General features: G+C 45.1%; 1 protein-coding gene across 6 annotated transcripts in view; it reads left to right on the forward strand.

The window, feature by feature from the left end:
* Nucleotides 1-9,358, forward strand: part of MICAL3 (microtubule associated monooxygenase, calponin and LIM domain containing 3) — a 162,990-nt gene extending 153,632 nt beyond the window's left edge. For 3 of the 6 annotated variants that reach the window (XM_019288722.3, XM_010404136.4, XM_019288725.3), the window contains 4 exons: nucleotides 826-891; nucleotides 3,218-3,317; nucleotides 4,267-4,340; nucleotides 4,425-9,358. In XM_019288722.3, coding sequence (XP_019144267.2) covers nucleotides 826-891; nucleotides 3,218-3,317; nucleotides 4,267-4,340; nucleotides 4,425-4,609 — 425 coding nt within the window. In that variant the 3' untranslated portion in view covers nucleotides 4,610-9,358. The remainder of the gene's footprint in view (nucleotides 1-825; nucleotides 892-3,217; nucleotides 3,318-4,266; nucleotides 4,341-4,424) is intronic. The other 3 variants (XM_019288724.3, XM_039571041.1, XM_019288726.3) reach the window with 1 other exon arrangement.
* The last annotated feature ends 1,665 nt before the right edge of the window (nucleotides 9,359-11,023 follow it).

The raw sequence follows: 11,023 nt of genomic DNA on the forward strand, positions 1-11,023 counted from the left end.
CTTGTAAGCTTTAAAATGCTTTGTGGAATGAAAACATCAAGGGAGAGCTTTAAATTTACTGGTTTAACTCTGTAAAGTCCTCACTTGGTCACTGCCCCTGCAGACCCTGCTGTGAATCACTTTATAGGTGTAAAAGCCTTTTCCCCTCTAAGCACAAGAATCCAGTGGGGTACATGTGTACTCACCATACTTGGCACAGCAGATCCTGGCAGGCTGGTTCCATGGTAATCAGATTCTCCCTGTGATGTTCCCTGTCTGAAGACATTCTATTCCGTTATAAAGGACACTTTTACCATCAGTGGATGCTGCCACGGTGATAAGAGCATGGTCCTGATAGAACTTTAAGGTAGGGTGGCTGCTTACAGCTGGTGTCTTATGCATGCAGGTGAGACTTACTGTAACCCTGCTTGAAATCTGACATTTATCAGCAAAAGTTAAATACGTGTCTGACTCATCCTGACTTCTGGGTCACGATTAAAGGCCTTGCAACTGAAAACTGTTCCTTAGGAAAAGTGCAGTAACAGTAACCTCCTGCCTGGTATTTGTACAGCTCAGTAAGAGTTCACCAGTACCTCAGTCTACCTCTTACCTGTTATCTGTGCTTATTAGGGACATTATTCATCTGTAGACTGTGTCCCTTGTTTCTGCTTCTCCATTTCTTGTATTTTTTCTTTTCTTTTCTTCTTGTGTTTCCTTTCTTTCTCACTCTTATGCTTTTTGTCCTTTGCTTGTCTTTTATTTCACCCCTTTCCTCCTCTTCCGTTCCACTTCCAACTTCCTCTTCCTCTCCTGCCTCTTCCTCTTCCTCGTTTGGTCCTATTGAAGTTGAGCCCAATGCCGGGACACCACGTCGTAGACCTCTCTCCTTCTGCCCTTGCTGTGCCCATGAAGGTAACGTAACCTCACACACCCCGTGTCCTCCCTGACCACAGCTGGGTTGTCATAGCAGCACTAGCCAGCTAGTGACCACAAGGCCCCCCAGCCTTTTTTCTTGCTGTGTCCCCAAACCAACCTTGTCTGTAGCTACCTGGTAACCAGCTTCTCTGAGCCTGTGGCAAGTTGTTAAAGGTACAGTATCCCTTTTGCTAGTCCCAGCTGTGCAAGAGAAGGTGCAGTGACTGGGAGGGACAATGGGCAGCAGCTCTGGGACCAGAAATGTCACACTCAAAAGTTTCTATTTTCATTTGGTGGCTTCAATTTCTCTATTCCTCCTGAAAGATGTTTGGAAGTTGGGATAAGGGATTACAATCTGTTTCCTTAAATACGGCCTTTTAATTAGCCTATAGGGATTAAAGGAATACTGTGTCTTTATAAGGACTGATTTGAAAAGCATACTTGAACTTTAAAAACCAACAGACCTTAAGTAAGACTAGTTTTCCCTCATCTGTCTTGCTGAGTGCATTCTTTAACTATCCCAAATGGAGTTTGCTGTAGAGTTTCCATTGCCAAGGCATGGGGAAGGGGTTGTTTGTGTGTTCATGGTGTAATTTTGCTAACCACTTATCTGCTTTCCATGGTGCTCCCTCACATCAGTTGTCAGTGCTCCCTTTCCAATCCTCCCATTTTTCCTCTACTCATTGGCTGTTTAAATATACTTACGTATTCCATAGGTCAGTAGCGTTGTGTTTTTGGCTTTATCTTAGAGGCATTTGTTTTCTATACATCCTGGCATCGGAAAGGAAGGGGAGACTTCCCAGTGTTTTCATGGCGCCACAGCACTGGACATCTGCATGTACAGTCTCCCTCTCCTGTCGCCACGTGGGCATATTGTGCAGAGATGCTCAGAAAGGAATGCTTGGAACTGAGCAACACACTGGTATAAAGTCCACGGAGCCGGGGGCTCTTAGGGTGGTACAGCCAGGTCTGGTATTCCCCAAGGGGCTGGTATGACACCTTTGCAAAGGCAGGTGAAAGGCAGCCCAAGCTGCAGCTTCCTAGGAGTTGTAGGCTCTCCGTTGTGTAGCTCCAGGGCAGCGCTTCTCTGACATGCTGAGGATGAGGCAGGGCACGGGTCGGAATTAAGTCGCCATTAATGTGGTATTTGTGATGTGTCTGTGTCATAGAGTTTGAATAGTAAGCTTGCTGCTTGATTATTTGAGCATTAGCTGGGCTATGTGAGAGTTTTTGTTCTTGATGTAGAGACCACGTATCCATAATACCAGAGACAGGGATGTTAGTTACCTTGGGATGCCTAGGTTACGTGCAGTGCAAGCTGACGGGATGCAGCAACCCAAAAGTGCTGTTGAGCTTGATTTGAGGCCTTGCTCTGCTTCCACACAGGCAGGAGCATTGCTACTGGCCTTGATGGGGTCTGATGTAAATCACAGCAATCATATGCAGGTGGTTCAGTGTGGAATAAGTGGCCCAGACCAAGAGCTTGCCAGGAGGAGCCTCCTCGGTAAGTTCCTGTGTTTGATAAATACCAACAGAAGGCTTTGGGAACAGCATTCTGCGTTTATTCCACATGACTCCTGACAGACACAAGATTCACCAGTGGACTGTTGAGTAAGTTTAGGAGTTCGTTCTAAAATAGAAGGACCAGCTAAGAGTTCTGTACTAGGTGGTCAAGGCCCAAGGTTTCTTTATTCTGCTTTCATATTAGCAAATGTGTTTGGGGGTTCTTCTTCTTTCTAGCACTGGTATGCAGTACAGCAGAATTAGTTTCTGTGTTCACTGTGCAGGGGGATCTTCAAGATGAATAGATATATGTGGCTAGGAGGAGCAGTCAGAAAAGTTTTATTCAACTGTTGGAAGAAGAAGAGACAAGATGTTAATTTTGGCTAGTAAAAGAAAAACTTGAGGACATGCAATTGAAGAAAATAAAGGTAAAACACATGGAGTGGCAATTGAATCCTTTTCTGATGAGCATATGTTTAAGTAGCTGGCATGAGCATTTATAAAACTCTTCTAATGAAAGAAAAGTTAAATACTTGTAGAAATTGGGGCTTTCTGCAGAAAGAGTGAGGAAGAAACAAGTAATCACAAGGATATCAGAAACAAAAAAAAAAGTAGGCTCCAAAGAGAAGAGAATTGTTTTGGAGGTGGCTTCCACTCAACTGTGTGCTGTAGGCAAACTGAACGGACCCGGCTTGGGAGTGCTCTGGCAGCATCTTGCTCGGCTTTCTTTGCACATTTTGCCCCATTGTTGTTTTTGCAGTTTGGGCTTGTAAGGATTGCAGGGCATACCTGAAAATTTACCAGGTTTCTTTCTTGGCAGGCATGGGTAAGAAGGATGACCCAAAGCTGATGCAGGAGTGGTTCAAGCTGGTGCAGGAGAAGAATGCCTTGGTTCGCTACGAGTCTGAACTGATGATATTGTGAGTGAATGTGGAAAAAAGGGGGATTTTGTTATAAACAGTAGTGGAAGATCTGTCAATATTGTCATCCCTGTAAGGGCAGGAGGTCAGCAACCTCTTAGGCTGATTCGTGGCTGAGACAGGAATCCAAGTACATTTCAGAGGAGTGGCAGAAGAAGGAATAATAGTGGTAAGGGATGAAAGTCCCAATTATTTGTGCACATGCAGAAGTACAGGTATGTGAGCCCTTCCCATGCTGTTCTTGTATAAAACACATCCTGTTTATGAAAGTGTTTTTGAGCAATGCAGAAATAATGTGTGACTCCTTCTGGTTTTAGTGAAGTTGGCTTCTAAGCATAGCCAAAAGTATTTAATTCAGTCACCTTTGCCATGTGGCCCTCTTTTCTGCCTGTAGTGAGACCCCAGAGCCTCTCACGTGGTCTCAGATGGTAAAGCTGTTTTCCTGTTAATGAAATTGGGAGTTTTTTCTGTTGCCATTGTGCAAATTCACTGAAATTCGTTTTGGAGTGTGTCAGCTCACCTCAGCAAAGTGGAAGCTGATGGCCTTAGTGGCAGAAAAGTCCCAAGGTGGTGTTTGCAATGGCCTGACATGTCCTTAAGTAATAAGTAATTTGTTAATAAGTAACTTTGGTTTTAGAATGGGAAGTAGCAGGGGATATACATAGAGGTATTGCAGATTTATTTGCTCTTTGACTCTGCTCTGTATTTAGTTCACTCCTCTTTTGGCATTGCACTTCCTAGCTGAAGGCAAAGAACCCGAAATGTTAAAAGCACAATTAAATCTTTTAAAAACACAGTTATATGTCTTATTTAAGAGTTGCTCCAAACCAGATTGATAAAATGCACAGCAGATATCTCGAGAGGGAGCAGAAACTGAGAATGAATATGAAGCAATGTATGCAGTATTTTAATATACCTGGAACTTGGATTTCTGCTCTTTCCCTTTCAGTGCTCGGGAGCTAGAACTGGAAGACAGGCAGAGTCGACTGCAGCAGGAACTCCGTGAGAGGATGGCAGTAGAAGGTGCGAGCAAAAGGGAATATTTCATGGATTTTATGTGTGTATTTCTAGCCTCGTGTATGCTGATAGTTTTTGATATCTCTGTAGATCATCTGAAGACAGATGAGGAGCTCTCGGAGGAGAAGAGGATCCTGAACGAAATGCTCGAAGTAGTGGAGCAGAGAGATTCTCTTGTGGCTCTCCTTGAGGAGCAGCGGCTTCGAGAAAAAGAAGAAGACAAGGACCTGGAGGCAGTCATGCTTTCCAAAGGTTTTAGCTTGAACTGGTCCTGAGCTTAACACATTTACCTCTGCTGGTCTGTGTTGTCCAGTTGGCCTACCCTGCGTTTGCCAGAATTACATGGATAGGAAGATGTTGAAGGGGAAACCTCCGAAGGGTCCAACAGCATGCAGGGATTTGGTTTGAAGTACTCAGAAGCCTTTTGATAAGTGTGTTGGTTCCAGAAGCTTAAGTTTTACATGTCTGCAAGCCAAGTTGAAGAAAAGAGTTGAGACTGTGGAGTCTCCTTGAGGTCCTGTACGATGGACCGTATTTCTGTGTGTGTGGCAGGAGGGAGGGGGGAATAATCCATGTGTGGGGAAGGAGGTTAAGGGAAGAAGTACCCTTAACTACACTGGATTTAAGGCAGTCCGTTCCTTTCCCGTTTTTCTACACCAGTTTTAATAAAAGGGAGGGAAGTGGCAACCCTCTCTGAAAAACCACAGCAGCCTGTAGCAGTGGAGTCAGCTGTCTGAGAGAGCTCCAGGAGCCCAGGGCAACACCTTCTTTGCTTTAGTCTTCCTCCCCACCAAAGAAATCTGCAGTTGATCCCTTATTCATGGATATGAAGAAATGCAAGACACAGAAGATACTGCTATGTGTGATGGAACTCTCTGCCTCTTGGTTTTTGGAGAGAAGTGGGCATCAGTGGACTCTTTCCCTACCTTAGCCTCCTAAATCTTCTTGTGGGGAACAAGGGGAGCAGAAGAGAGAGGGAAGATGCCCATCTGCTTTGCTACACACTGGAGAGACAGCTACTGCTGGCCTTAGTCTTCATGGCCACAGCTCAGAGGCTGGTGGGCTTCCATGTTCTGTTTTTATTGTGACTGTTTTGACACTGGAAAATACTGCTGTGGGACAGTGGTAAGTGTGTGCTGCGGCAGGGGTGTTCCCAGGCAGCATTCCCTGGTTATTAGGCCCCTAAAAGGGAGAAGCCCTTAAGTGACCGAACCACCATTAAGACTTTTCAGTGTTTTTATTTTATTTTTTTTTTCCTCTGTATTTTGTTTTTGCACATTGGAAACGAAGCTTAAGACCTGCCTGGGCCCTCAGTCACTTTGACCCTTTTATGTCAATTAACTTATTTTTTTAATACTTGAAAGAAGATTCATTTTTGTATCTTTTAGGAAAAAAATGGACGAGTGATGGGTGTGTGTGCCTGCTGCATCCTACAACTTCCACTTCAAAATTACTGGACATTGTTACCTGTGGCTATTTATTAGTGTTCTTATTAATAATTTGATTGTTACACATATTTGATTGTGGAGGGAGTGTTTTAACTCTGTTAGAGAAAGACACTACTGCAGATTGGTCCTGCTTCACAGCAAGGGCAGCCTTTATGTACCCATGGATGCATCCTGCCCTAGGAGTTTTCCTTTATGAAAAAATCCTGTGCACTCATGGAGTTTAAGAATCTATTTGTGTTCTTAGCATCCTTTTCTTCCACATCCCAGATTCTCTCTTTCGGACTTACAAACCTATATTTATTTAAATTTTACGTTTTTATAACAAGAAAGCCAAAACTGTGAGGTAGAACTATCGCTTATGACTCTCTCTCACTGAAAGAGGGGATCCTCACACTCCTGGATACAGTTAAGAGGGATTTCCATGAAAACAAAAATAGCCCATTTCCTGCTGCATCTGTTGGAAGAAGCTCCTTTTGGCCCAGTAAGTGAATCTGCTGCTTTTCAGCCAGGAGGGTCCTGACCACACAATAACCGATGAGCAGGATAAGCACTGAGCAGCTCAGCACCATTCCCTGTTGGACAGACTCCCTGGGCAAACCGTGTCCTTAACTTATCCTGCAGAGCTGAAACAGCACCGTGCACTGGGGATGCATCCCATCCTTCACATGATGGTGTTCAGAGGTTTTCCCTCCTTGGGATGCTGACTGCGCTCTTTTCCTGTTAAAGAAGTGCTAAGCCTGCTTCCTGATGTCTTTGAGAGCGTGTCCCACTCCCAAGCACATTTGTACAGCGTACTGACTCTTCCAGCTTGAATTTACACTGCTGGCGCGAGGCACCCCAGCAGGGCTGAACATCCTTCAGTCTTTCGCCCCGGCACAGAAGTTTGCATGGTTTCTTGCTGTTGGCTCTCTACTTCCTTCAGAGGGGTCTCCTGTAAGTCAAGGTCTATGATTTGAATTCACCTCTGACTTGGAAGAACACCCCAGGCTGAGGGAGAATGTGTAGGAGTGTCCGCGGGGACTCTGAGCAGTGCTGGTTGCTAACGGTGGAAACGTGTTTTCCACCCAAAGTGTTCTCCCTTTATTCCCCCTAGTGTTTTATGCTAAGGCATTACAAATTAGATCCAGATACTCGTGAAACCAAGCAGACAGGCAGCTGCAGTGCTACTTCATAACTCTGCACGTTAGCAAGTGGTACCTGCCATAGCAGCATCCCCGAGTGTTGGCTTTACCAACAGGATGTCCAACAAACAGAATTCCCCCCATTTGCCAGTGCAGGGGCCTGCTGCCCGAGTGAAATGGTAGTTGGCAATGGTAGTTTACAAAGTCTGCATTTGAGGGGCCAGTGGAAGCTGGAGCACAGGAGGAGGGAAGAAAGATGGATAGAAAGTTTACTGTAAATTGTCTTGTGCAGAGAATTGACCTCAGTCCATTTTATAGTGCACTCGGTATAATGGACCACATCTAACTTGTAGTAAAAGGTCATTGAATGTGAGCTGTAGAACAGAAAAAAGTCCTGAGGAAGAAATACCAGATGGTTCCTTTTCCCTTTCATGCTGGGGGACATTGGCCAGATCTTTGCAATGCTGAAGAGTGGTATCACTTGAGGGTGTAGTACCTTACTGCACAGAAAACCCACATAGTCTAACCCTAAACTCTTTGGGTTGTGCTGAAATCCCCCAGCAGCAAGAATGAAAACGAAGAGCTAACATTGCACACACAAATTGATTAAAAATACACAAAAGGGAATGTTAAAAGGCCTTTTTATATCAAAATGGTTGTAAAAGGCACAACTTGTATTTGCTGTTCAGTTGCACTTTAAAAATATGACTTGCATATCAGATAGTGGGTTTTTTTACTCTCTGAATATTTTTAATTCAAATTTTGTATTTTTGAAGCTGAAGAAGGCTCTTGTGAGCACAAGATTCCTTATTTGTATCCGAATCCCAGCAGGATGTTCTAGCTCTTTGCGCTGCCCACGTGGGCAGCAGCAGTGACCCAGCCGTGTGCATTCAGTGACATGTGTCCATTTCACGTGTGAGGAGAGCAAAGAGACCCTCAGCTCCCGAGACGCGGGCACGAAAGGGTGTCTGTCCACAGGTGACATGGTCCTGCCCCGGGGCTGGCCGCTTCATCCCGGCAGGAGGTGGGAAGAGAGCCGGGCTTGGAACCTGCCCCGTGTTCGTTTTGAAATGGGCACACTGAGGATGGGGCAAAGCACTTCAGCCCCCTGCGGGGAAGGGAGGGGAATACCAACTCCTGGAAGGAAACGCCCAGGACGCAAATGGAGATGGGGGAGTGAGGACTGCCAGAACAACTAATCTGCTGTTTTCACAATACCATTTTTTTTTTAACTGTTCTGTTCTTTTTAACCATATTCTCATTAAAAGTCACAGCTGCCTGTAAAATTCTGAGCTTCAGAGAACTAGTGTGTGGGGAGGTGATAAGACATTTCAGCTCCAACTTTCAGACATATTCCTTCTTTCAGTTAACCAATACTCCCTGGTCTCACTAGGGCATGTTATAAACGACATTGCTGAACATATTTTAGAGCAAACTGCAAGTTTTAAAAGTCTGTCCTTCTCTCGCCGTCTCTGCATTTTCTGTAAATATTTGTTTGTATGTAAAGGCACCAGTGGATCCTTGGGCTACCCCCACGGTCAAGAATCTGAGTTTTGTGCAATGCCTAGGCCTCTGTTAGAACACGGTGCTTGCGTAGAGCTAGTCACCACATTTGTGTGCACTCTGGTGGGTTTTAATATTTTTATACATCCTAATCCTGAACGTTATGAAGTATTCTAAGTGGTCTAGACAGCATGATCTAGAGCAGCCGGCAGTTCCCTTTTGTGAGCAGCTACACCTTGTTTGGTTAACATTCTTCTAAAATGAGTTTTCAATTAAGTGTTTACACCACACACCAGTGGAGGAGAGAGGTGTTGCATTGTAAAATCTCCCGTGTACAAACTGAAAAGCTGCAATGGGAATTTCAGTTGTCACTGTCTGCAAGAAAGAGAGCTCTAAAGCATACTAAAAACCAGCCTGTATATAGTTCACAGAAAAAGAGATCGCTGGCTTGTTGACCTCTGCAAAATAACAGAGATGAGAAGCCTTCCAAAAGCTCCTGCTTTTGGATTATTCAAGTACTTCTTGGCAGGTACTAGGCAGGGTAGCAGGCAGATGAGGATGTCACTAAAAGCAGATGTGAAGGGGAGGATGCCATGTTCTGATGGCATTGCAGTAATTTAAATACTTCTGTATCTGTGGGTGCATGCGTGTGTGTGTGAAGTCTAATCCAGGCAAAGGGAGTTGCTTTGGCATCTGCCCTTTTGTATGAAAGTGAACTCTGATATTCAGATTGTTCAAGGCTTTTACGGTTGGCATGTATGGAGCGTTAACAGAAAAGCGGATACCCTACCTGTACAAAACCAACTCTGTTCCAGCCTGTTTTCTTCTATTTGGTTGTGTTTTATTGTTTGTTTTTATGCACACTTGCTTCATTGGTGTTGAGATTTTAGCACCTCAGATGGCCAACTGAACTAAAAAAAAAAAAAATAAAGTCATTAATTATTTTTTCTTTTTTGTTGGTGGCGTTATCGTTTCTTTCCTCTGCTCTCACTCCCTTGGTTGATGATTAATGAGGAGCTGAGAGGAGGTGATCTAGAGATAAACCTGGGTGTTAAAGGGCCTGGCTTCAGTTTCTCTTTTGCTGGCTCACTCTCAGCCACTCTGAATTATCTGATGCAAAGATATCAATGATACACCCCCAGTGCATGTACATACTCTACATTGTTTCTTCAGATTCTCTGTGAAGAGCAGTTACAGTAAAAGGCCAAGAAGGGATGAAGGTAATATAAACTGGATTGTAGAAACGAGGATTTCATTTCTGTAGCTGAAGCTCACTTCCTCAGCCTGCAGAACTAGCCTGCTACAGCCTGAACATCTGATGCTGCTGTAGCAGCATTCAGTAAAATAATGGGAGAATTACATGAATGCCTCTGTGCTGACTTTTTTTTTAATTTTTTTTTTTTTAAGAAGCAGAGGTTTCACACAGGATGTTGGGGGAAATCCCAGCTGGGGAAATCCCAAACAATGTGTTTTATTTTCTTGTTCACTCAACCATTCTCAAAACAAAGGATAAACCCTGGTGTTCCTATGGTGGTGTGATTAAAGGAAACCTATTACTGCAGCAGGAGGGATGACAGGCCTTGGATTTCCCCTTGCCTGGAGGCTGGGCCGGCAGGCCGTGCTGCAGGTGGCAGGAGTGACAGCACTTGCTGCCTCAATTGTGCAGCTCACTAGGGCAGCAGCTCGTTGGGTATGCTTCAAACTTTATTATTCTTCCTGTTCTTTTGGTCTCTTGCTCCCAAATAGTAGTGGGAATAAAAATAGTAGTGGGAGAAAGCTGTGGTTACCCAGGGATGGAGGATCTCTCTGCTCTCCAAAGTCCAGTCCCCGAGGATTTCTCACTGGATGCCAAAAGAAAAATGGATGTCTGGAAAGCGACTGCTGGACTCTGGAACGCAGGAGGTTGGCTCCCATCCATCGCTTAGGAGACCAGTCTTGCAACACTTCCTCACGGGTACACTGCAAACTCGCTGGTCCTCAATCTCAATTAGGAACAAAGACATTCGGCTGTTTTATAAACTGTGGATGGAACAACAGGTCTAGGGAGAACTTTTATCTGTTGCTTGCTTGGGTGAAGACCTACGCTGGCCGTCCGAGATAAGTGCTCCTGCACAGATTAGCTACGCGTGACTAAGAAATTACACCAGAAAAGGATCTTCTAACAAGTAAACCCTGCCCCAGGAGCCCAGCCTGGTGGCAGCTGCTGCTTTCCTTTTCCCTTGATAATGAAAGTAGCCTTCAGGAGCCTCTGACCGTTTCCACAGGTGCTATTCCATGCCCACGAAGCTGCCCCACCCACCCTGCGCCGTTCCCCTTGGCGCAGAACCACAGCCCCTCCCCAGCCCTTTGCCTTGCGTGCAGAGGTGAGGAACAGCACGGAAGTTACCGAGGTGGGAGGGGGAGCGTGCCCTCGGGAGCGCAGGAAGGAGGATGTCCGTGGGTTCATTGAGAAGCGTGCAGAGCCTCTTTCTGGCAGCAGCAGATATATATTATCTTCTACAGCCCTCCTGGCTGCACTCGGCCTGGCTGAAGACAATGAATGTAACTTGTCAGGAACAACAACTATGGGAAAGTCATGCCTACAACCCCCTGCCATTCTGGCTTCCCTCATGTTTTA

Source organism: Corvus cornix, chromosome 1A (assembly GCF_000738735.6).
Source record: "Corvus cornix cornix isolate S_Up_H32 chromosome 1A, ASM73873v5, whole genome shotgun sequence".
In the NCBI taxonomy this organism is placed as follows: domain Eukaryota; kingdom Metazoa; phylum Chordata; class Aves; order Passeriformes; family Corvidae; genus Corvus; species Corvus cornix.